Source organism: Mytilus trossulus, chromosome 2, assembly GCF_036588685.1.
Source record: "Mytilus trossulus isolate FHL-02 chromosome 2, PNRI_Mtr1.1.1.hap1, whole genome shotgun sequence".
In the NCBI taxonomy this organism is placed as follows: Eukaryota; Metazoa; Mollusca; class Bivalvia; order Mytilida; family Mytilidae; genus Mytilus; species Mytilus trossulus.
The window spans coordinates 15,933,250-15,960,937 of NC_086374.1; the positions used below are offsets into that span (position 1 = coordinate 15,933,250).

The 27,688-nt window shown below is 31.0% G+C and overlaps 1 protein-coding gene across 4 annotated transcripts in view; it reads left to right on the top strand.

The window, feature by feature from the left end:
• The window catches only part of LOC134706589 (rac GTPase-activating protein 1-like), a 124,033-nt gene extending 99,047 nt beyond the window's left edge, over positions 1-24,986 (top strand). For 3 of the 4 annotated variants that reach the window (XM_063565656.1, XM_063565654.1, XM_063565653.1), the window contains exons 3-20: positions 536-738; positions 2,248-2,390; positions 2,984-3,152; positions 7,369-7,531; positions 8,247-8,346; positions 8,986-9,085; positions 9,488-9,533; positions 10,000-10,097; positions 10,454-10,507; positions 10,918-10,982; positions 11,425-11,488; positions 13,439-13,550; positions 14,445-14,550; positions 14,916-15,048; positions 15,670-15,778; positions 16,918-17,005; positions 18,283-18,318; positions 23,092-24,986. In XM_063565656.1, coding sequence (XP_063421726.1) covers positions 536-738; positions 2,248-2,390; positions 2,984-3,152; positions 7,369-7,531; positions 8,247-8,346; positions 8,986-9,085; positions 9,488-9,533; positions 10,000-10,097; positions 10,454-10,507; positions 10,918-10,982; positions 11,425-11,488; positions 13,439-13,550; positions 14,445-14,550; positions 14,916-15,048; positions 15,670-15,778; positions 16,918-17,005; positions 18,283-18,318; positions 23,092-23,161 — 1,859 coding nt within the window. In that variant the 3' untranslated portion in view covers positions 23,162-24,986. The remainder of the gene's footprint in view (positions 1-535; positions 739-2,247; positions 2,391-2,983; positions 3,153-7,368; positions 7,532-8,246; positions 8,347-8,985; positions 9,086-9,487; positions 9,534-9,999; positions 10,098-10,453; positions 10,508-10,917; positions 10,983-11,424; positions 11,489-13,438; positions 13,551-14,444; positions 14,551-14,915; positions 15,049-15,669; positions 15,779-16,917; positions 17,006-18,282; positions 18,319-23,091) is intronic. The other variant, XM_063565657.1, reaches the window with a different exon arrangement.
• Positions 24,987-27,688: the final 2,702 nt, after the last annotated feature.

Genomic DNA, 27,688 nt, shown 5'->3' on the forward strand with positions numbered 1-27,688 from the left:
TGTCTCTGTTGGTATTTCAAAGTCGATTGTTGTTTTTTCTGGGCCACTAAATTCACTTACATTTATTTTTTGTACTTAGTGGCCTAGTTGGCAACTACTGTCAACAAGATATTTTCAGCCACTCATACCACATTGTTGTGTCAAGAATTATATTATAACTTCATTTGCAAAGAAATAAACAATCTGACATAAATGTAACACTTTATGAAATTGTAGTTTTTTTTTTAACCCTTTCCTCCCTGGAATTATTTTTTTACATACTTGATTCGCATAGGATTTTTTCAATAAAAAATAAATTATCAGGTTGAAAGTATAAATGCATTGTGGAAAAATATTTCATCAATGAAATGCCAGTCAGATATACTCATGAATATCCTTAAATATTGGATACAAATTTTATTAAGTCTGATACAGATTTTTCAAAGGTAAGACGTTTCAATTGAGGCACTTCACAGGCATCATTATGGAGTAAGGGGAGTAGCTTCAATAGGCGTCATTATGGAGGAAAGGGTTAACATGGTTATTTTCTTTTCAGAATTTAGAAGATTTGTCGGAAATCAACAAGAATGTCAAAGAAAATGGAGAGATGCTGAGACTGAGCTGGACAGAATAAAGGAAAAAGTTAAAGCATTAGAGGAAGAAAATAGTTTATTAAAAACTAAGCTTAGACATGCACATGTTCAGATTGAAAGAGAGGCTGATGAAAGGAGGAGGATTGAGCATAATAAACTAGAATTGGTTTGTTTTCATTAATACAATTTTAAATGCAAATCTTACATTTTCCATGTGACAATATTAAATCTATGTATTAGAATACTCGAAAACATGAAGGCAAAATAATAGGTTACATTTGTAGCAATATGGCAGCTCTTTTCAATTAAAATCTTACATGGAAAAAATACTATTATACATGAAAATTTTGGGATTACTGTCATGACTGTTAATATCTTTTTAATCAAAAAGGAGTATTTCACAAATTTGCACATTATGTAAAATTGAGAATGGAAATGGGGAATGTGTCAAAGAGACAACAACCCGACCAAATAAAAAAACAACAGCAGAAGGTCACCAACAGGTCTTCAATGTAGCGAGAAATTCCCGCACCCGGAGGCGTCCTTCAGCTGGCCCCTAAACAAATATATACTAGTTCAGTGATAATGAACGCCATACTAATTTCCAAATTGTACACAAGAAACTAAAATTAAAATAATACAAGACTAACAAAGGCCAGAGGCTCCTGACTTGGGACAGGCGCAAAAATGCGGCGGGGTTAAACATGTTTGTGAGATCTCAACCCTCCCCCTATACCTCTAACCAATGTAGAAAAGTAAACGCATAACAATACGCACATTAAAATTCAGTTCAAGAGAAGTCCGAGTCTGATGTCAGAAGATGTAACCAAAGAAAATAAACAAAATGACAATAATACATAAATAACAACAGACTACTAGCAGTTAACTGACATGCCAGCTCCAGACTTCAATTAAACTGACTGAAAGATTATGATTTCATCATATGAACATCAGGCGCAATCCTTCCCGTTAGGGGTTTTGTATCATACCATCATAACATATATGAGAAGAACATAACCCGTGTCATACCAATAACTGTTTTTAGAATAAATGTGTTTAGTTCCGACTCAAAGACCTTATCAGTGACTCAATATTAACGCCAAAATATGCAATCTTTAATGACTTGAAAACAGTATCGTAATTATATCCCTTCTTAATAAGTCTATTCAAAGGTTTTGTAAGTTTCTGAGGTGAATACTGACACCTTTGTGCTTTATAAAGAATATTTCCATAAAAAATTGGATGTGAAATTCCTGAACGTATAAGAAGTCTGCATGTTGAGCTATATTTACGAACAATGATGTCTTTATACCGATGATAAAATTAGTAAATGTTTTGACTAGTTTGTGATAACGAAAACCCTGGTGTAATAATTTTCAGTAATACATACATAGAAAAAAATATAAATTAACCCAAAATATCATTATATGCATGTTTTTTTTATGAAAAAGAAGACATCTGAGTTAATGGAGTTTTCCATCCATATTATTTCCTGTATGGAAACATTGTGTGCATCCAAAAAATAACAAAATAAGTTTACATAAACTTAATTATAGCTATTTAAATGATCTTAAATAAATTAGATTTTTTGATAAAATAATATAGTTTGTCTTTCTTGTAATCAAACACTTTTTAAGTCTAGCTCATTGTAGTTATTACTTTTTTTTCCCAACAGGACCAGCAGATTGGACTGGTAAGGGAATTGTTGTGTGATAAAAATAGTAAAAGTATGTTGCATGACCAAGACAGAGAGAGACTTGCTTTCCTCAATACCTTTACACAACAGAAATCAAGGCTAGACACTTCACCTTCTAGGAGGTAAGTTATTTCTTAATTTAACCTATGAATAAAAAAATGCTTGTTGAACTGTATCAGATTTTTTCTATTGAGTAATTCCATTTAATTCAGTAATTAAACTATTCCTTTTTTAGTGGCCAACATAAAATATTTACCTTTTTTTTTAAAATTTATACACAAAAAGGATGAAATAAGTAGGATACCAATGGCAAATATATCATATCAATAACCAAAAATAAGTGCCACTTTGAACAAGCACTTGTATTTTAATCTCACAAGTTATCCCTATCATTTTAGAAATATAGATTTCTACACTGCAACAAGTGCATTACAATATTTCTCCACCCGAGACAGTTAATTTTATTGTTTAAAGCGTGAGACTTGCCAAGCTCTTTAAATAACTTAAATTTAACTGTTGAGAGTGTAGAAACATCGTAATACACGAGTTATAGTGTCGGAATCTGTTTCTCTAATGATTTTATGCCCCACCTTTTAAGCAATGATGATCAACTTACGGCTTTTGATAAGCTCAATTTTGGTTTTAGGATGTACACTTGCTGTGAAACAATAAATTCTTTTCAAATAGAATTAATTTTTGTTATGTCTTATTTTAGATTAAACACAATAAATGAGTCAACACATTCTATTCTGTCTGACTCTGATTATGACAAGACAGAAGATGATTTACAATCAACATATCTCCGTAGTGGTCGAAAATACAAACGGCCTTCAGCACCACCTATGGAGGAAGCTGAACCAAAAAGACGAAGAAGTGATGAAGAGGTAATAGAAATACATTTTAATAGTTCATTTTATATCTGTTGGTTCTACATTGTTTTCTTTTTGTTTTTGTCTGGACTTGACACAGTTGCAAAAGTCCAGACTTAGCCATGCTGTTTTCAATGACTACAGAGCCAACAATTTGTTTAATCATTAGGTCAGTTTTATTAGAAGCATAAATTGTAAGTCAATGTAAATAATGTGCAGTTATAAAAGCCTAGATACATCACATTTCATTGGAGATTATTTGGCTCTTCAGTCATGGTCTTTTGATTATGTTTTTTATTCTATGTTTCTTTTTTTGAGGTTACCAAATTGACATGAATTAATTACATCTGATTTGCAGTTTTATAAATAGCTAGTGATACATACTTCTATTTTTAAAAGATTTTCTTCTTTTTCAAAAACTTTCTGAAAGATAAATTGATTTTTAGCTCACCTGACCTGAAAGGTCAAGTGAGCTTTTCTCATCACTTGGCGTCCGTCGTCCTGCGTCCGTCGTCCGTCGTCCGTAAACTTTTATAAAAATCTTCTCCTCTGAAACTACTGGGCCAAATTTAACCAAACTGGGCCACAATCATCATTGGGGTATCTAGTTTAAAAAATGTGTCCGGTGACCCCGCCAACCAAACAAGATGGCTGCCATGGCTAAAAATAGAACATAGGGGTAAAATGCAGTTTTTGGCTTATAACTCAAAAACCAAAGCATTTAGTGCAAATCTGACATGGGGTTGAATTGTTTATCAGGTCAAGATCTATCTGCCCTGAAATTTTCAGATGAATCTGACTACTCGTTGTTAGGTTGCTGCCCCTGAATTGGTTATTTTAAGGAAATTTTGCAGTTTTTATACGACCGCAAATTTTGAAAAAATTTTCGTCGTATATTGCTATCACGTTGGCGTCGTCTTCGTCGTCGTCCGAATACTTTTAGTTTTCGCACTCTAACTTTAGTAAAAGTGAATAGAAATCTATGAAATTTTAACACAAGGTTTATGACCATAAAAGGAAGGCTGGTATTGATTTTGGGAGTTTTGGTCCCAACATTTTAGGAATTAGGGGCCAAAAAGGGCCCAAATAAGCATTTTCTTGGTTTTCGCACTATAACTTTAGTTTAAGTTAATAGAAATCTATGAAATTTTGACACAAGGTTTATGACCACAAAAGAAAGGTTGGGATTGATTTTGGGAGTTTTGGTTTCATCAGTTTAGGAGTTAGGGGCCAAAAAAGGGCCCAAATAAGCATTATTCTTGGTTTTCGCACAATAACTTTAGTTAAAGTTAATAGAAATCTATGACATTTAAACACAATGTTTATGACCACAAAAGGAAGGTTGGTATTGATTTTGGGAGTTTCGATCCCAACAGTTTAGGAATAAGGGGCCAAAAAGGGACCCAAATAAGCATTTTTCTTGGTTTTCGCACCATAGCGTTAGTATAAGTAAATAGAAATCTATGAAATTTAAACACAAGTTTTATGACTATAAAAGGAAGGTTGGTATTGATTTTGGGAGTTTTGGTCCCAACAGTTAAGCAAAAAGGGGCCCAAAGGGTCCAAAATTAAACTTTGTTTGATTTCATCAAGAATTGAATAATTGGGGTTCTTTGATATGCGGAATCTAACTGTGTATGTAGATTCTTAATTTTTGGTCCATTTTCAAATTGGTCTACATTAAGGTCCAAAGGGTCCAAAATTAAACTTAGTTTGATTTTGACAAAAAATTAATCGGTTGGGTTCTTTGATATGCTGAATCTAAAAATGTACTTAGATTTTTGATTATTGGCCCAGTTTTCAAGTTGGCCCAAATCGGGGTCCAAAATTAAACATTGTTTGATTTCAGAAAAAATTGAATAATTGGGGTTCTTTGATATGCCAAATCTAACTGTGTATGTAGATTCTTAATTTTTGGTCCAGTTTTAAAATTGGTCTAAATTAAAGTGCAAAGGGTCCAAAATTAAACTAAGTTTGATTTTAACAAAAATTAAATTCTTCTGCCTCTTTGATATGATGAATCTAAACATGTACTTAGATTTTTGATTATAGGCCCAGTTTTCAAGTTGGTCCAAATCAGGATCTAAAATTATTATATTAAGTATTGTGCAATAGCAAGTCTTTTCAATTGCACAGTATTGTGCAATGGCAAGAAATATCTAATTTCACAATATTGTGAAATAGCAATTTTTTTTTTAATTCAGAGTTATCTTTCTTTGTCCAGTATAGTAAGCAAGAAATATCTGCAAGAATTTTTTTAATTGGAGTTATCTTTCTTTGTCCAGAATCAACTTAAATCTTTGTTATATACAATATACAATGTATATTCACTTTTTACTACCAACTGATAAATTTAAATAATCTTTACCATTCAGTGATAACAAGCAGTTTTTTTACATCTTAATATTTTATGATGTATTTAAATGAGTAGTTATTGTTGCAAACTCCATTAGAATATTTTAATTGAAATTAGTTTTGGAATAAGGGAAAGGGGGATGTGATTAAAAAATTGGGTTCAATTTTTCTCATTTGAAATTTCATAAATAAAAAGAAAATTTCTTCAAACATTTTTTTGAGAGGATTAATATTCAACAGCATAGTGAATTGCTCTAAGAGAAAACAAAACATTTAAGTTCATTTGAATACATTTATTCTGTGTCAGAAACCTATTCTGTGTCAACTATTTAATCACAATCCAAATTTAGAGCGGAATCCAGCTTGAATGTTGTGTCCATACTTGCCCCAACCATTCAGGGTTCAACCTCTGCGGTCGTATAAAGCTACGCCCTGCGGAGCATCTGGTTGGTTATTATCTTGAATACTATTATAGATAGAGATAAACTTTATACAACAATAATGTTCAGCAAAGTAAAACCTACAAATAAGTCAACATGACCAAAATTGTCAGTCAACCCCTTAAGGAGTTATTGCCCTTTATAGTCAATTTTATAACAAATTTTCGTCAGTTTTTGTAACTTGTACAAAAATCTTCTTCTCTGAAACTACATGGCCAAATTAAACCAAACTTGGCCATAATTATCATTGTGGTATATAGTTTAAAAATTGTGTCCGATGACACCGCCTTCCAAACAAAATGGACGACATGGCTAAAATTAGAACATAGTGGTAAAATGCAGTTTTTGATTTATATCTTTAAAACTAAGACATTTATGGCAAATCTTTCAAGATTTAAATGTTGATCAGAATAAGATCTATCCCCTTGCAAATTTTCAGATGAATCTGACAACTCGTTGTTGGGTTGCTGCCCTTAAATTGGTAATTTTAAGGAAATTTTTCAGTTTTTGGTTATTATCTTGAATACTATTATAGATAGAGATAAACTGTAAACAACAATAATGTTCAGCAAAGTAAAACCTACAAATAAGTCAAATGACCAAAATTGTCAGTCAACCCCTTAAGGAGTTATTGCCCTTTATAGTCAATTTTATAAAAAAAATTCGTCAGTTTTTATACGACCGCAAATTTTGAAAAAAATTTCGTCGTATATTGTTGTAACTTGTACAAACATCTTCTTCTCTGAAACTACATGGCCAAATTAAACCAAACTTGGCCATAATTATCATTGTGGTATATAGTTTAAAAAATGTGTCCGCTGACACCGCCTTCCAAACAAAATGGACGACATGGCTAAAATTAGAACATAGTGGTAAAATGCAGTTTTTGATTTATATCTTTAAAACTAAGACATTTAGGGCAAATCTTTCAAGATTTAAATGTCAATCAGAATAAGATCTATCCCCTCGCAAATTTTCAGATGAATCTGACAACTCGTTGTTGGGTTGCTGCCCTTAAATTGGTAATTTTAAGGAAATTTTTCAGTTTTTGGTTATTATCTTGAATACTATTATAGATAGAGATAAACTGTAAACAACAATAATGTTCAGCAAAGTAAAACCTACAAATAAGTCATTTACATGATGAAAATTGTAAGAATACCCCTTAAGGAGTTATTGTCCTTTATAGTCAATTTTGAACAACTTTTTGTCATTTTTGTAACTTGAAATCTTCTTTTCTAACTAAAACTATGGGCCATATTAAACTAAATGTGGCCACAATCATTACTATGGTATCTATTTAAAAAAAGTGTCTAATGACCCCACCTACTAACCAAGATGATCGACATCAGTAAATACAGTAACAGGTGAGCGACACAGGCTCTTGAGAGCCTCTAGTTTTGTTTATGATGGAAATTTGAAACTATTTGTTTTAGAAGGAAAGTTCTTTGATCACAACAACAACAGTGACACTAGATGCAGTAGGTAAACCAATAGCTGCCACAACCAATGTTACTTCTGGTCCTCAAAGGAAACTAAACAAAAGTTTTAGTGAACCAGCTCTTGACAAGTATGGTTCCCCAGCAACAAGAATGGCAGGTATAGTAAGATAAACTTAATTTTCAGCTTATTCCTACCAAAGTTGGACAGAAGCTTGTTTATGATAAGAAGCTTATATCTAGAAGGAAATTTTGTTAAATATTTTTACCTGTTTTCTGTATTTTTCTTGTAAATTGACTTAGTTTTTCTTCTAGTTAACATTACATACACTACAGTCTGCTGCTAAAGTTTTTAAAACATTTATTAGATTCATAAACTATCCTGAATTTTTACCAAGCTTCTTATAAACAAAAGATAGTATCGTGATGAATATTTTTATCTATTTGTTTTCTCATTTTTGTTGAGCCTGAAATTAACAGCAAAAGTATGTGAGACACTGGGTTCCATGGAACCCTTACAATTTTTTTTACTCAGAACATCAACATGGTAATTCACAAGAGCAAATTTGAAAAAAATAATACTTGCTTGTAAATAGACTATGGTTATATTAATACTTGCTTGTAAATAGACTATGGTTATATTAATACTTGCTTGTAAATAGACTATGGTTATATTAATACTTGCTTGTAAATAGACTATGGTTATATTAATACTTGCTTGTAAATAGACTATGGTTATATTAATACTTGCTTGTTAATAGACTATGGTTATATTAATACTTGCTTGTAAATAGACTATGGTTATATTAGTAAATAGACTATGGTTATATTAATACTTGCTTGTAAATAGACTATGGTTATATTTATATCCACAGATAGTGAACCTGAATCTGATGATTCTTGTTATGCTACACCAGGCAATAGGAATAACAACAGACGTAAATCCAGAAGTCGGAGAGGAACATCAACAGCAGAGTAAGTCTATGGCTTAGAACAATTAGTGATTAGGTTGCGTCTGCATTTTTATGTAGTTTATTTACAACAAATGGGCATCAATCTTTCAGTTGGAATTTTGAGGGGGGAAGGGGGGGGGGGGGGGGGGGTGACAAGGGATCAAACTTTTATTTCTTGGGAGCAACCCTCAAGCGTGTTATATGTAAAAGCTTTTGTTTTAATTGCTTTCATATGGATACTTTCCTTCCTTTCAAAAAACGCCTACATGGCCTAATTAACTGTATAAAATTATTTTTAAATAAATAAAGTTTGCAATTGATTTAAAGTGGTTGTTTTAGATTAATTGTAAAACATTAAAAAGTTGTGAAGTGAATTGATAACCATACATGAAGGAGATAAAACAAACAACAAGACCAGTTCACGGTCAATTAAGCAAACACCATATGTGAACTGGGAAATATATTTAAAAGGTTTGTGCCATATAAACTCCAATAAATAGAACAGTGATGCTGTCACCTCCTCTTTGAGGTGGTAGATGTCTGCATTGTGTTGTTCCCTTAAATGTCAAATTTATGCATTATTTAGAAAAATAAAGGATTTGGTTGTATATGGTAGTTATAGGTTAATTGTAGATTAATTTGTTTCTTTGTTATTTTTCAGTACTCCAGGAATGAGAAAAGCTCTATCTGCTAGTAAAGGTCTAAATAGAGTACATTTCTTCATATCAAAAACAGTCATTAAACCAGAAACCTGTACACCAGTAAGTATACAGGGGCTTTACTGATTATAAACATAACTGTAAAGTAGAGTCTTATGTTTGTGTACTGCAGGTCAGATAGGTCAGACATATTTTTTTGTCATTGTGGTTACATGCTTACCAAAAATAATAATGAAAAAAAATATATTGAAGTCTTTAATTTCTATCAGAACAAAATCAGTGTCACAAATTTTACTGTGCCGTGTTAATATAGGCTGACCATGAATGAGCATATAAAATTCACTAAAAATGTCCTATAGAAAGCAAGTGTGTGTGTGATTGGAAGGCATTTAACATTGCTTAGTGCAACTGAAAGATGAACTATTTTGTACATGTGTATTTCTATATGACATAAATGAATTATTTCCATTTCCATAGTTTTTAACTTGAACAATTTGTTTTCAGTGTGGTAAGAGAATAGGGTTTGGAAGAATGGCAATGAAGTGTAAAGGTAGGAAACATTTACTTTAAACTTAAAATTAAGTGTGATCATTGATCAGCAAAATGTGGAGGATTTAGCAATTATACAAGACAAAGTTGTACAGTGTTTCTTATTGCCATACAAAAGCAGTGATAAGGTATCAATTTGACGACTAAAAATAGATACAATTCAGATTTCTTTTTAAATCCATAACTATTTAACATCTTCTAAAAGTGTTACTCACCTGGAAAATTTTGGATAGTCACATCATTTCTTTGTATATCACTCAGATATTCAAAGACTACATTTCTTACTTGAATGATTTACAGATGTTATGCTACCAAAATAAACATTAGGTGTTTTCTGTCATTTTATATGGGCTTGCCTGACAATTGATAAATGTAAGATTAATTCATTGATTTTCAATCCATAACTGCTTGTAATTAAACATGAACATTACCTAAATCTGATATTTTTGTAATTTGTTTACTTTCAGATTGTAGAGCTTCCTGTCATCCTGATTGTAAAGACAGTTTACCACTTCCTTGTATACCTACAGCACCTAGTACACCTGGGGGTACTAAATTAAGTGGAGTAAGTCTAGAAGTCAACCTGCATATTACTGAACATTAAAGCTTTGCTCTACATTTTGAATGTTGTAGCCTCATAATTTTGTCATCTTTCTGACTCAATATTTTATGCAAATTTCAAGTCCTGAGATGAGATTCCTTTACAAAACATCATAAATGCAACTAGAAGCAATGAGAAGTTAAATGCTCGTTTACTGCTTTAAAATGATATCATTGGAAATATCAACCTTCAAGAATTCAAATTGGTAGTATAGAAATGTGGTTGTTACAGGCTTTAACAGTAGTACATACACGGTAGTGAATTTAGCTTTCAGGGATATTTTTTGAGAATTTTATAATATGTTTATGATTTTATTGTAGGGTTTAATATCTGACTACACACCATTAGATCCACCATATATACCAGGAATAGTTGTAAGTTTTCACTGTATAATTATGATTACAAATTCTTAGATATAAGCCAAATATGGAAAAGCTATGAGTTTTCTAGGATAGGAAATACTAAGGACATTTCATCATTGTTTACTTTATACTTTAAATACAGACCAGCATTGGTTCTATGTTGTTTCTTCAAATGTATTATGCAAAACAGGCACATTTATTTGAAGTACTCTAATGTTTAACACAACTGCAGAAAAAATTATATATATTTGTATACACGGCTTAAATTTTGGAAAATTGCATTTTTTTTCATTTCCACACATAAGGAGTGAGTCAATTACTGTTTTTAAGTTATGTCCTTTTTTACTTGAAATTTCAAAGCTTGAGAGTGGCATTTTGGTCCTCTGACAAAGTCTTTTAATGATGTTTATTTTGTATTATAGGTACACTGTGTAAATGAAGTAGAAGCTAGAGGCCTGAGTGAAATTGGTTTATATAGAGTGCCTGGGTAAGATACACTGTAAAAATAATAAATCAGTAAACTTAAACTGAATTAAATCTTAAGGGAATCTCTTATACTTTTACTGATTGCACCAGAAGGAAATTTAGATGAATGTACAGCAAATAAACCTTTGCTGCATTTGTATATATAATAACAAACTAAATTTTAAACCTTAAATTTCCTTTCAAATGCTGTTGGAATATTGCCATTTTCCTATAATGATACTTTTACTGTTTCCTTTTAAGAAATGACTAAAAATAGTGATATTTTAAAGTACTGAAGTATTTGTCAAAAAGATTATGTTTTTCACTTTTACTGTATTTTAGTGATGAATGGTTTCGATATCAAGTGACAAGTTAATAATTATCTCCCCTTCAAATTTTCATCTGGCCTTATTTATTGTGAAAAGTGTTAAATTTGCATTTTGTTAACTGATATATGTTTTCAGGTCTGACAGCCAAGTTAAAGAGTTAAAGAAAGATTTCTTCAAAGGAAAGGGTATTCCAAATCTGGTAAGTTATTATTCAATATTAGTACAGTCGATTCCACTTAATTGCATACCGCTTAATAGCATAATTCGGTTAATTGCATACTTTTCTCCTGCACAAAACCATTTCCCATTCACCTAATGTTAAATTGTCCGGTTATATGCATAGCCTTACAAGTGGCATTTCGGTTTATTGCATAGAAAATAATCGCCAGCTAGATATGCTCAGTTAAAACTGACGAGATTTTTGACCGGAAACAGCAATTTGGTAAGTATATTTTTCTTGAATGCATCATAATTTTCATTATTATTTCACATTTACTTGTGTGTTATTCAAATAAAGTTTTAAAACAGTATCTTTCGTGTTTATATGATTATAGAAAAGGCCTCGATGTGTACACAGGTAAAGTTTCCCATATATTCTATTTTAAGCCTCGAGGTCATAAAAATGTCAATCAGCTGATTGTTGTAAAAACACAACCATTCTATTTTCTTCTATCTCAAAAGGTGTTAATTATTGATTGGATTTCAAACATTGTTCATAGATTATATTTTGGGTGAATTTTTAAAACATTAACGCCTGCTAATTATCGATCATTATCCAATGTGTAATTTCGTAATTCAGCTTGGGTGATCTACATTTATGTTAAATATTACAGGGCATTTATATATGGTTGAAGAATTTTATACATCAATCTTTCCTTTTTAATATTTTTCTAAAAGAAAATTAACTTCTGATTATTATATTTTCTCACTTTCAACACTCGTGTCCAGCAAATAACCCGTGCATGGCCCCATCACCTGTTAACTGCTTTGCATAAACGAAACTATCGGTGTTAAAGTAACAGTGTAACATCACTGTGTAATTGGTAAATACTGCATATCAAAGGCAGTTCATTGCACAATTATTGTTTACAATGATTATAAACTGTGTAGTATTGTTAAACAGTTTATTTTAAACAAAGCGTAACAATTTAATTTGTACATCCGGGTCATAGAAACAAATCTATTTTTAGAACAATTTTATTTTCGTATCTCAGGTAAAGGAAAAGTCGGTACATAAATAAACTAAAACAAAATGTGTTTATAAACTTTATTGAAAGAATACACAATGAAATAAAATGTATGACAGTAGACAAATAACTTTTATTAGAATAAATAAGCATTCATTATGTTGTAAGTGGACTATGGACGTACATCTTTCTTCTTTGCTGATCTGCACTATCGATGTTATTTGACTCCGTAATTTGTCATTTCGGATATAAGCATACTCCGCTTTATTGCATACTTTCGTCTGACAAATAGGCTATGCAAATAACCGAAATGTACTGTATAATATAAAAAAAATCTGACATTCAGTTTTAACCTTTTTATGGGCAAGACGTATACAGATTTCCACTGATATGTTATTCACTAATATGTTCCCTCTGAAGATGTTAATTATCTCAAGAACCTATCATCCATGTATATCTTTTTTTGCCTTTTATATGATAAATATATTTCTCTAATTCTTAGGCGATTTATCCCTTTCCTGACATGTTGATTATTTTTATTTAATCAACATGTGGATCACTTGATCTCAGCTCTTCATTGGTCAAAATTTGATTTAATATGAGATTGACATAAAATTTTCTTGCTTTCCACTGAATTTCCTATTGTGATGGCACGAAAAAAGTTGACCATGCAAGATGACGTCACATAGAAAGAACACATCTTTTTGAATATCATGTGAAAAGAAGTATTGAATTTGTCTGCATATTGTTTAAAAATCATTAGAGAAACAAATTCCACCACCAAATCTTGTGTAGTACAATATTTATTTACTCTCGACAGTTGAATTTTAAATATTTAAAAAGCTTGGCAAGCTTTTTAAATATGAAAATTTATAAATGTCTCGAGAGGATAAATATCGTATCACACTGGATGCAGTGGTAGAATCTTTATGAATATTTATTAATTATATCTTGTATTTCAGTCACATATAGATGATATACATGTAATATGTGGTTGCATCAAAGATTTTCTTCGAGGATTGAAAGAACCTCTAGTCACATATGGCCTTTGGAAAGACTTTGTGCATGCAGCAGGTAAAAATACATACATATGGCTCTTCCATTGCCTAGCTTGTAACAAAAGTATGCATAACATAAAGATGTTAAATTTGGCAGTAGCCTAAAATATTAGTATAAAGCTTCTTATTTTAAGGTAGAAGACCAGGATAGTTCATACCTTGTATACACCTTATGTTTTAAAGTTTCCATCTGTTGTGGCAATTGACCTTGACCTCATTTTCATGGTTCAGCAAATGCTTGAAATGGCTATAGCTTTTTTATCACATGAATTAATCTTTTATTGTGAGTAAATTATCCTAAATGAAATAAATATTGTAAAGCCCTTTTCTCAGATATTATGAGCAAAAAAAGGGTCAATTATATTTGGTGTAGGGAAGGTTTGTAAGATGTACATGAATGACTGGCAGGTTTCAGTTCACCTTGACCAAATTCACATTCACATGGATAGTTGCTAATGTTAAGTTTTATTGATACTTGTTTAAAATTTTCCTTGAAGACTTCCAACAAAAAAAATCACATTCCACCATTTTCTACATTTGAAAATGCCTGTACCAAGTCAGGAATATGACAGTTCTTGTCCATTCGTTTTGGATGCGTTTTGTTTTTTGATTTTGCCATGTGATTATGGACTTTCGAAATTGATTTTCCTCTGAGTTCGGTATTTTTGTGATTTTACTTTTTGGTTAAGCAGGAAAGACATTTCAGATTGCGCTCTCTTGTTATAAAGATCCATCTTTGTCGTTTCTGTATTATAAAGCTTAAAATCATTGTACAAAACATTTTCTTTAATCTAATCAGGTGAAATATTTAAAATATGATCTGAGCTTTTAAAACTAAACTAAATCTTAAACAATTTTCTTTTTAAATGATATGAAATAGTATGTAATAATTGTTCTTGGTATATTTTAGAGAACAGAGATAAATGTATGGGTGAATCAGAGGTCTACCAAGCTATTAGTAAATTGCCAACACCAAACAGAGACACATTAGCATTCCTTATACTACATCTTATACGGTAGAGTATTTAGGCCTATATGTTGCATTTTTTTTTTATTAAAAAGTTGATTATTTGTAAAAATCAACTCAAACATTTCTTTTTAGAAAAAAATGTAAAAGTTCCTCATTTAAAAACATCCAGAAAATTAGAAAAATAACTTGTACTGTTGTCAACTACAAAAGGCTGAACACAAAATAGATTATCCCCAGAAATTTAAAGTATTTTGATAGCATTAATAGAATGCATCATTTCCTGAATTACCTATAATCAATCTCATATTTCTATCCAATAATCTGAATGTATAGTAGTCAAGATTTTGAGATACAAGAAATAAATCTGAGATGTATTATTTATTCATGACTATAAATATATTTATATTACAGGGTATCTGAGTGTAAAGAGTGTAAGATGCCTGCTGGTAACCTTGCTAAAGTGTTTGGGCCAACAGTCATTGGATATTCAGTACCAGATCCAGAACCATTACAGATGATTAATGAAACTAAATACCAAGCAATGGTAAGGGCTGTTTATTGGCAAAAGTTTGAAACACTTCTTTCAAAATGTGTGTTTCATTATGGTCAGATTTTGTCTTCCACAGATTTTTTTCAACATGTGATTTTATTTTAACAAAACTCATTCAGCAAAATGTTTAGACACAAACAAACAAAAGTATTAATTTAAGTATTGTACTATTGATATATAGCATGTGTTCCCACAGGCAAAGGCAGGTCTTGAAACTGCTTGACTCTGTCAGTCTGAAAGAAAACTTTTGTTAGAGTTTTCTTAACTTTAACGAAAGTTAATAATTTGATATTTGGTCTGCTGCTTGCTAATGTTGAGCTGTAGTGAGTAGGCATTTTTTTTACATTTGCTGTGTAGTCATTTCCTGTTTGCTCATAGTGTGAAATTTTATAACTCACATTGTACAAGAAAATGATTTGTCTTCTTATCATCATTTTAAGGGAATGATCAATTGTGCTCCAGTATTTATTTTACTTCAGTCAATTGCACACAGCCAATCAGATCTAGACCTGGCATTGGTCTTGACAATTGGTGATAAAATAAACATATTATGACCCACTTTAAGGGTGAGGGCTATATTGCAATCACATTATGATTTGTTTGTGTTTGTTATAGGTGATGGACAAGTTTTTTGAGGTTCCAGAGAGTTACTGGGAGAAGTTCTTGAACATTGATGAAGAAAATTTATATCCAAACACCTACAATACTCCAAAGACACCAGATGGTTTGTACTTTATGGAGTACCTTATAGGGTTCATAGTAGATATATTACAGTCTTTTTATAACATAAATCTAAATTTTATAATTTGTCATAGTTGTTCTTTACTGGTTACATTTCATATGGGTAAAAAGACATTTTTTTGTAATTGTTCAATTTAAATTAGTAGTCAGTTTTGTCTTAGGACAGCTACTGCTTTATCTTCCTATCCGATTTAGATGTGAAACCTGTGAGTTTATTTTCTTTGGATTGTCTAAAGCCTATTTTGCTAGAATTCATTGTACAAATGCTCAAGTTGTTTGTGTAGTTTGAATTTTTGGTAACAAAATAGTCTGAATAATTTTATATTGGTTTTCAGTAGTAAAATTGGAATTCAACATTCAAGAAGTATTTTGAAATGGCTTTATGTTGAATGCTGTAGTCTATTAATGGTTTATATGTCCCCTCAAGGATACACTTTTATTATACTGCCATTCTAAAAGATTTATTGCAATCACCTTGTTTATCCAGCCATCAGTCAGTTTGATGATCAAATGTTTTCATCACATTTATCTAAAAGACTACTGAACAAAAATGCTTAAAATTTTATCAGCAGCTGAAAATGATGAGTTGTAGCATGTCGATTTTCAGATCTTTTGTACAGCTATTTTCTGTTTTCTGATGTTTTAAAATATCAATGGCTGTACCTTCTGCATGATAAAACAGGTTTTCAGGAGATAGCACAATTGAAAAGACAGTGTAATTTCAGCCTTTTTCTGGTTGACAACAGTGCAAGTGATTTTCTAAAAACATTTTGATGTTTTGTATGAGAAAAGACACAACTTTTACATATTATCAAAATTATCAAATTATTTGTCTACAAATCATGACAACTTTAATCTCCATGAGATTTATTTTGTTTATTCTGTGATGAGGGGAACATTTCTCTACCTTAAAATATTCAACTTATTTCCAAAGTTCCTAAGGATAATCAAATGGTTATGGCATCTGTGATTAAGTGTCCAAGTCTCCAACAATGTAAAATATGTTTGATGCATAATTAAACTGAATACTAAATCACTAAATCTTATATATTTCAGAATGATAAAGGTTGTAATTGAAAACACTCAATTGCTGAAAAAAATTATTTTTAAATCTATTTTCAGTTCCAAAGAGCTATCTTGGGCCAATTCATACACCAGAGACATATGAAAATAAGAGCAAGACCTGGGGAAAGAATGCAATGACTCCACGGTTAGTATTCTATCTGAGTATGGAATCCTATTTTCACTGAATTACTGAAAACAGCTGTTAAAAGCAAAATCACTTTGGTTTATTCATTATTTCTGGATGCCTTTCTGAATACACTTCCTATTGAGGACCATTCCAGAAATACATTTTAGGTATAAAAGTTATTTCTTTTATCTTAACCCTTTCAACGCTATACAGGGCATACGCAGCAATGATGTACACTGTTCGCCACTGCTATTTGCGGCGATGAAGAAGGATTTTTCATCAGGACTCTTAAACCATTCGGTTTTCATTCAGGTTCTGTCTAATTTTCCCTCGTTTGAATCTAGGATATACAAGATCTCATTTGCGCTTGAAATCCCAGCAATTTTTATAGTAAAATTATGCAATAGAAGGAAGATAAAAACAATATTTTGACAACTGCAAATGGGGGAAATCGGAAAAGAAGCTGTAAATATGGAAAAATTTCAGCATTTCTATGGCAAAACTAACAACGAGGATTAGTTAAAAGGTTTCTAGTTATCTCAATGTGTTTATTATATTAAATTCATGTGGGAAATATGATTTGATCGATCATTACGAGACGTAGAAAAAGGGGGGAAAATGGAGATTGACTGAAGTTTTTTAGGACAGAGCTATTTATTTGTGCCTCGATTACATCATACGTTGTGTATGGTGCAATACACTACGGAATCGGGCAACTGGTGTCTTCTTTATTATATGGCAGATAAAACAACAAAATAAATGAAGACTAAAAGTAGTTTTTATTCAAAATTCAACACAAATGTAATAAATGACACCTTTTACCTGTTAATTACCTGAAAATGCAGGTAACCTGTTAAAAATTTCACTAAAATAATTGCCTAACATTACAGTTAATGCTCTCCTGAGCATTTTTCATGCAATATCTTTCTCTGTATCTCATATAATAAAAAAGATACAGCAGTCTGAAAAGGAAAATACTGTTCTAATGAATGAACTCAAAAAAGTGCAGCAGCAGCAGCCATTTTTCTATTATTTTGTGTAGTGTTGAAAGGGTTAATTTCTAAATTACTAACCATTTATGATTTGACACCTAACCTCCTTCATACATTTGTTTCTGGAAAAGTTCTTATAATGAAGTAACTTTGAAATTCACTTTAATTACCCTGTAAAATCCTAGCATGTTGTGTTTTTTTTTAAATTCTTTAATGTCTGTTTTCGTTCCTTTCTTAAACCACCTATATAATAACTTCCAAATTCTGTATGCATGATACAATGTTAAATATCTTGAATTGCAGCTCATCCAGCAAATTTAATACATTTGGCTCACCAAGGTATTGTATAAATGTATCAAATTGATAGAAAGCATTTTGTGGCAGATTAAAAAAAAGTACTTTCAAAGCCATTTTATATTAGTCCCAGGTTTTTAGGAGACGTGGCTTGAGGCTGTGTATGACTTTGGCCTTACTTTTGTGTTTTTGAACTGTCCATACTTTGTACTTAAGATTTTTAGAAGATGATCATTTTTCATATCAGTGTGCCAATTTAATCTCAATTTGACCTGAGTCATCATGGGGGTCACTTTTAACTATGCTTTCAATGATACAACTTATATGCAGTATGGCCCCTGTAATAATTATAAGAATATACAGGTGAAAATGGCAATATGTATTTTTTTTTAGCTTTCAACATCTGCTTTGATGAGTGCAATAAAATAACTGAATGGTAAAAAATTTCCCTGAAAATGTAAGGGTCAGTAGAGTAACCTTAATTACACATATATATTCTTATATGTCCTAACCTGATTTGCTAACAATTTCTAAACAACAGAATAAGTGAAAGCACCAAGGACCTTTGATATGCTTTTCAAAATTGAAATGGTTTCATTAAGGTGGTTGATGTTTGCAAACTTATCCTAGAACCTACAAACTCTAGTTATACAAAAAAAAGGGTGCATGATAGTTTCCTCGAGGCTATATAATATTCTCTTCCATACAATCTTACTTCACTGTATCAAATATAACTCAATCATTTTGATTGAAGATCTGTTCCTCACAAAATGGTTTCAATCTGCATGATGTATATATTTGGAATAGTGTGAACATATATTTACATATTTATATATAAATCATAGCTTTTATAGGTTTGAACATATTTATTTATACTTGCTTCCATCACACATTTTGTAGATGGTTAAAGACGCTGTTTGTTATATTTGCTTTATTTTGACACAGCTATATTAGATAAGTTGTTGATGGTATTTCAAATAACCAAATTTCTGTCCTTTCTCATTAAACCAAATATGCACTATAACCAAAGCATATAGAATTCACAAAACTTTTATTTAATGCATTATTGAAATGCACAAAGTCAGAATGAGGTTGAATTATTTATAATATTTGATAAAAAAATCGCTTTCCTTGAAAGGTTTTAAAATATAATTTTAAAACAAATAATCAACCAGCCGGGAAAGGTATATATACACTATGAAATAGAGCTTGAGTTTTTAACTAGATTTTTGTGACAAAAATGTCGGTTATTGATTTGGGGATGCTCCGTGGGCGGGCGGCAATCAAATGTTGTCTGTGCATTAACCAAAGCTTATAAAATTTTAATATGTTGTTACTGACAACTAAATGAAGGTCAAGTTCAATAATGGCGATTTTGACTTTTACCGTTCAGGAGTTATGGTTCTTGAAAGATTAAAAAAAGGTGTTTCCAGTCGTGTCCGTGCATTTACGCATGAACTGTTCTACCAAAGCTTCCTAAATTTTAATATGTTGTTACTGGTGACAAAATGGAGGTCAAGTTCAATAACGACGATTTTGACTTTTACCGTTCAGGAGTTATGGTTCTTGAAAGATCGTAAAATGGTGTTTCCATTTTAAGCAGTCGTGTCCGTGCATTTATGCATGAACTGTTCTACCAAAGCTTCCCAAATTTTAATATGTTGTTACTGGTGACAAAATGGAGGTCAAGTTCAATAATGACAATTTTGACTTTTACCGTTCAGGAGTTATGGTTCTTGAAAGATTGAAAAATGGTGTTTCCAGTCGCGTCCATGCATTTTCTCATGAACCATTCAACCAAAGCTTTTCATATTCTAATATGTTGTTACTGATGACAAAATAGAGGTCAAGTTCAATAATGATGATGTTGACCTTTACCGTTCAGTAGTTATGGTTCTTGAAAGATCGTAAAATGGCGTTTCCAGTCGTGTCTGTGCATTTACGCATGAACTGTTCTATCAAAGCTTTTCAAATTTTAATATGTTGTTACTGATGACGAAATGGAGGTCAAGTTCAATAATGATGCTTTGACTTTTACGTTCAGGAGTTATGGTTCTTGAAAGATTTAAAAATGGTTTTTCCAGTCGTGTCCGTGCATTTTCTCATGAACCATTCAACCAAAGATTTTAAAATTTTAATATGTTGATACTGATGACAAAATAGAGGTCAAATTTGATATTGACGATTTTCACTTTCACCAATCATCAGTAATGGTTCTTGTGATATTTCCAGGACACAAATAAATGCTAACAAATCCGGTTTGCTGTCGTTGTGACAGCCTCTTGTTATCAACATGCAATTGTCTTTTGATCAAAATAAAAAGCAACAGAATTTTCAACTAGCAAAAATAATCAGCTTGTCTTTTCAGTTTTAATTTTGATTTGAACATAACACTATAGTATAGGGAGATAACTCTATAAAAATCAGTTGTAATTTTTTTATCAGGTTCTATTGTTTATAAGGAAATATGACGCTTCTCAGTGATCAAAATTAGTGTTTGTTAAACTGCTGTATATCCAATGAAATTTTTCCCATAAAGTGTGTGATTCAATTCCTTTCGAAATTTTTGAAATATATTTTAGTTACAGGGCAAAAGTCATTATTTAGTCAAAACTTTGTGAAAATTAAAGGTGTTTGGTACCTACTTAAAGATTATTCATTGCCAGTTTGATATAATGCTAGCAAGTCTTTTTGGTATAATTATCTTTCAAAATTTGTGACTTGAGGTATCTTTTTTTTAATTACAATATTTGGTATTGAAATATATTTGAATGACACATAAATGAAGTATAAAATTAATTGCTCCATGTACCTAAAAAAACCTTTTAAATCTTCAATACAACCTACGTCTGATACATTCAAAATAATAAGAACAGCATTTGTAGATACAGACTTATTACTAATAGTAATATACATACATACAGTTGAACCTCCTTTCAACATTAGTCCTGGCCTCAGCTGTTTATAAGTTTGGTATTTTAATAAATGAATAATTGATTGTTGAAAGTTTCAGACTAATAAGTTATTTCTCCTGTAGAACATAACTGGGTTTGGTTTTGATAGTCACTGGACCTTTAATAAATTTAGATTTTCCTGGTCACAGTTACAAAACATACCGTATAGCTATCTTATTCAACATTGTTCATCAGATACATATCTGTTTTACATACATAAATCAACAGCCCTCTAAGTAATGATAAAAATAACCTTGTGCTTTCAAAAGATTGAAACAAACTCCTTGAGGTTCAACTGTATTAACAATCTATTTGAAACTGACTTAAATGGTATAGATATATATATCACAGGCTCTAACAGCTAGTATAAATTATAACAAGACTCTAGGCAAAATCATTATACAGATATAAAATAGGCATGGGGATTGGGGATTACATAAAATACATTATGAAGTATCTTTATTATTTAATTTAAAGTATTTTTATGACAAAATGAAAATTGTGTGAAATTGAATAAATGACAGTAAAATTTTGAAACTGATTATTTCTGATGAAGATAAAAGACAATTTTTGTACATGTTAATCTATTTTAAATGAAGGACATTTTAGAAACTAAATTAAATACATTTAATTCAAGTGAAAATAAGAATTGTGTAAATATCTTCTAAAATCATTGATACAAATGTTCATGTTTATAGAAGAAAGGGCAAAAAGTCCAAACTTATGCCACCTTTAGTTCCATTGAGACGGTCTATGAGTGAGACTTCTATTTGAGATAATTCTCTATTATATCAGGTAGGCATCTGTTAGCCATACAGATTGAAAAAATAAAGATGAATTATCTATGTAAATTGAGGATTTTTTTCTTGGCATGTATCTGCTCTAGTTAGGAAATTAGATGTAAACACAGTCCGGGTATTGATTTTCTTTTTAAAGCTTATTATTTTTTAACAGATTTTTGTGTTGTTGTTAACAAGTTATGTATTTCCAGCATTGATGGCTTGAGTGTTTTTAAATATTATAAAATTTCTGATTAAATCACATAAACAGGATCCAGTGATCAGTTAGATGTAAAACAGACACTTTACAGAAATCCTGTATGATGAGAGTACAATATTTTTTTTTTTTTTTACAAAAAGTTCAAATGTAAATACATAAGCCTACTGCTGGATACATGAAGTTAAGTTACATCAACTAGAGTAACTTATTTTATGTGTTCTGTTTTATCTCAATGAGTTTGTTATAGTATAGTTTGGTAGTTTAGATAAATGTTCAATGTTGTATGATAATATGATAGGATGAAGGTTTGTGAATATTCAGTTTTGTTGTAGTGACTTCATGTGTCAATTTGTGGGTTATTTTTTATTTAATAAATATTCACTAATCTCAAAATACACAGCCAACAGAAATATAAAAAAAATGATTTTCAATTAAAGAATTAAAAAAAAACATAATAACATTGTATGTAGTTCAGCACAATATTTAAAAAAAAAAACCAACAATATGAATACACCATTTGATGAGTTTCTATTGATCAAGACTGTCAACAAATCAAATGTTTTTTTGTTTTTTTTTACCGCATATACTTTTGAAAATAACACTTAAACTACTAAAGATTTCGAAACACAAACATTTATCTGTGGAGGTCTTCAAAAAACTAATTAGATAACATGTTCTTTAGTTCTAGAACTTTTTAAATGGTAAAAATAAGACAAACAAGCAAATGTAATGATAACCTTGCTGCTGTTTACCTCATAAGTGTTATATTAGTGTTCGATCTAAAATTTTACATTTATTGAAATATCAAAAATTTTGTACACAATTGTAAATTATTATTATATTAAAGACTTTGTTTTATTTTCAGATTTGGCAACAAGAGTAGACAAGTGAACAAAAAGCCTAGCCATTTCTTCTCTTCACCCATGCTGAATTAGTGTTCCTATATCACCATGCTACAAAACAGTCAATAATCATGATACTGATTCTTACATCTATGGCGATGAACTTATATGCTAATAATTTTACATTTCATCACTGGATTAACTATTGTGTTTTGTATATATTTTTGTATATACAATATTTTACATTATGTTTTTGTAGACATTTTTTGACTCAATATTTGAAAAAAATCAGTTAAAGGGTGACTTCTGATTCTAGCTTGATTTCCTTATATATTAAGGTGATAAAAGACATATAAATGGTTAAAGCAATAATTGATATAATACCCCTTCTTCAAGTTCTTGATTAAAGCTACTTGGAACTGAAATATATGTTTTTTTAGCAAATTTTTGAATTCATAGGAAAAAATTATATCGATTTTAAGGTTAAAAACAATACATAAGTTTACATGATATTAACTCTACATACACTATCTGATTTCTCCCATTTATTCATGTCAAATGAAATCCTTTCTACCTCAAATTTAGATTGTATATTGATCAGGTCTCTCCTATGATATAACTAAACTTTTTAATCTAAAAAGTTAATAAATTAAATAATTAAAAGAGATGTATTACATTATAAAATTGATCTTTTTCTACCATTTTACATTTTTAAAAAGTTTTTAGATTAGCGATATATTGACAAGAATAAATATATATATAAATACACTTTTGACTACAATTGACATGCTTGTATACATTACTTTCATTGCACTCGAGATCTAAATATTCATCGGATGTGACTGTGTATAAATAACCATTAGCTTTCATTCCTCATAACTCTGGTGCTATATCCATGGTATGTATATAATAGGTCCAATTGTACATAAGGTCTGTAGAAAGTGTAAATAATGTGTTGTCAATGGTGTATGTAATCTTTTTTTTTAAAGATATTCAAAGCTATATGTACATGTAGGTTTGTGTTTTATGTTATTTTTAAAGTTTTATTAGATAAGTCTCACTTATTTGGGATGAAATTAGGTTTGTATAACTTACAATGTGACGACCATTACAGAATGTTAGAACTTAGCAATAGTCAATGCTTTGCATAAGGTATGGACAAAGTGTTTGTAGGAGAACATGTTTTCTACAAGGCTAACACAAATTAACTACTTTGTATTCATAAATTTTGAATATTTTTTTATTTCATTGGTTAATTTAAAGCTACAATGTGGTCTTAACTAAAAACAAGGTATTTCCTTTTCTATGCCTTAAAGCTTATTAGAAGAAGTAACAAAATTTACAATTCAAATTTCAGACCCATTACATAAGTCAAACAACAATCAATATTGTTCATGGCCAAAGGAACTGATATGAAAATTAGTGGATGTGGTATGATTGCCACTGAGACAACTCTCCAACAGAGTCCAAATAGCTTAGAAGTTTACAACTATGATTTGAGGGCAGAACTTCAACAATAAGCAAATCCCATACCTGAGGGTATACCGTTTTGGTATCAGCCATGAATATTAAATAACAAATATAATATGTGCTGTTGTTTCAAACACCAGAACATAATAATTTGTTGGAAAATTCTGCAAAACTTAGATAATGATAAGGATGTCATCTTGTGGAAAAGAAAATATTTAGAGTGTATTACCAAATAGAACTTTGAATACTAGATTTTGAATTGGTAGTAAAATTGACAGTGAAAAACAGTGTATGTTTTATGAATATCTTTCAGAAAATTGTAATTCCTATATTTGATGTTTTTATTAGTTATATTTAGTACTTTTAACCTTTTAGTTGTTATCCTTATTTTTCAGTTTCTTTTATCTGAATCTCTAGAAATATATCTGAATACAACTTTTTAAGATGATATTTTGTGTTTATCATTATTATTATACTTTTAGAAGTGCAGCTATTATCCTAAAATCTTCCTTTGTACTGTATAGTTGGGCCTTTCCAATTAATGGGTCAAAGTCCTAATGTTCGTCACAAATAGTTTCCATTATATAACTTTAAAAAAAAACTGGAGTTGGATTATGAAACTTGGTATGTTCATTAATCTTTAAAAATATAAAAACTTAGTCAACCCTATATATATGAACAAAAATCATTTCAACTGTCTTATATTTAAACCCCTTGGAATTTGTTATGACAAAGAAAAAACTTTTGCAAGACAAAACCTTAGTTTTAATTATCTATACCTTGGCGTATGTATGAGTAATTCAGCTCACTTTCATTAAATTTGAGATTGGGGATATATATCTGTAAAAAAAATAAAATTGACACAAGTAATTTCAAACTTACCCCTTTCCCTTTGATTTTCAACAAATGAGACTTCATGATTGTGTTATGTATGGAAACAACATCATACCATGTTAGGTTTCCAGGGAACATGCCATCAGTCACCTATAGTATTAGGTTTCCGATGAAAATGACATCATTCAACACAAATATGAAGTTTCTGTGAACAGCAACAACAATGTTAGGTTTCTGGTACATTTTCCCTCATATAACACCTATCCGGAGATCCTGGTAAACATATCATTTTTGAAATCTAATCTTGGGGTCTTTGATGAACTGGTTATCATTCAAAACCTATCTTTATTTTCTGGTGAACATGCCATCATTCAACAGTTTAACCAATGTGATTATGAAGTTTTTTGTGAACAGGGCATCATTCAACACAATTATTAGGTTATCGGTGAATATGCCATCATTCAACCTGAATGTGAGATTTCATGTGTACATGACTCAAGTTTGAACACAAATGTCGGGTTTAAGTGAACAGGCCATCATTTAACAACAATGAGGTTTCTGGTGAACATGTCATCATTCAACAGTTTTACCAATGTGATCATGAAGTTTCTTGTGAACAGGGCATCATTCAACACAATTATTAGGTTATCGGTGAACATGCCATCATTCAACCTGAATGTGAGATTTCATGTGTACATGACTGTCAAGTTTGAACACAAATGTCGGGTTTAAGTGAACAGGCCATCATTTAACAACAATGAGGTTTCTGGTGAACATGTCTTCATTCAACAGTTTTACCAATGTGATCATGAAGTTTCTTGTGAACAGGGCATCATTCAACACAATTATTAGGTTTCCGGTGAACATGCCATCATTCAACCTGAATGTGAGATTTCATGTGTACATGACTGTCATCATTTAAAAGTTTCTAGTAAACGGATTATTCAACACCCATGTTAAGTTTCTAGTAAACAGGTAATTGTTCAACACAAATGTTAAGTTTCTGAACTAGTATATATTTGTTTAGGGGCCAGCTGGAGGACGCCTCCAGGTGTGGGAATTTCTCGCTACATTGAAGACCTGTTGGTGACCTTCTGCTGTTGTTTTTTTATTTGGTCGGGTTGTTGTCTCTTTGACACATTCCCCATTTCCATTCTCAATTTTATGCCATCATTTAACACCAATGTTAAGTTTTTGGTGAAAATGCCATCATTTAACAAATGGTAGGTTTCCGCTGTAAATGCCATCATCCAACACAAATGGTAGGTTTCTGATAAAAAAAGCCATCATTCAACACTAATGTTAGGTTTCTGGTGAACATGCCATCATTCAACACAAATGTTAGGTTTCTGTCTGATGAAAATGCCATCCAACACAAATGGTAGATTTCTGATGAAAATGCTGGTGAACAGGTCATCATTCAACTCGCATGTTATATTTCTTCTTAACAGGTCATAATTCAACACAAACTCGAGGTTTCTGGTGAACAGGTCATCATTCAACACAAACGTTATGTTTCCTGTGAAAAGGTCATCATCCAACACCAATGTTATGTTTCTTGTTAACAGGTCACCATTCAACACAAATGTTAGGTTCCTGATGAAAATGCCATCATCCAACACAAATGTTAGGTTTCTGGTGAAAATACCATCATTCAACACAAATCATTTATGTTAGGTTTCTGTCTGATGAAAATGCCATCATCCAACACAAATGGTAGGTTTCTGATGAAAATGCAATCATCCAACACAAATGGTAGGTTTCTGATGAAAATGCCATCATCCAACACAAATGGTAGGTTTCTGGTGAACAGGTCATCATTCAACACCAATGTTATGTTTTCAAGTTAACAGGTCATCATTCAACACTTATGTTAGGTTTCTTGTTAACAGGTCATTATTCAACACCAATGTTATGTTACTTGTTAACAGGTCATCATTCAACACAAACTCGAGGTTTCTGGTGAACAGGTCATCATTCAACACAAATGGTAGGTTTCCGGTGAAAATGCCATCATTCAACACCAATGTTAGGTTTCTTGTGAACAGGTCATCATTCAACACAAATGTTAGGTTTCTGGTGAAAATACCATCATTCAACACAAATGGTAGGATCCTGATGAAAATGCCATCATCCAACACAAATGTTAGGTTTCTGGTGAAAATATCATCATTCAACACAAATGGTAGGTTTCTGATGAAAATGCCATCATTCAACACAAATGGTAGGTTTCTGGTGAAAATGCCATCATTCAACACAAATGTTAGGTTTCTGGTGAAAATACCATCATTTAACACAAATGGTAGGTTTCTGATG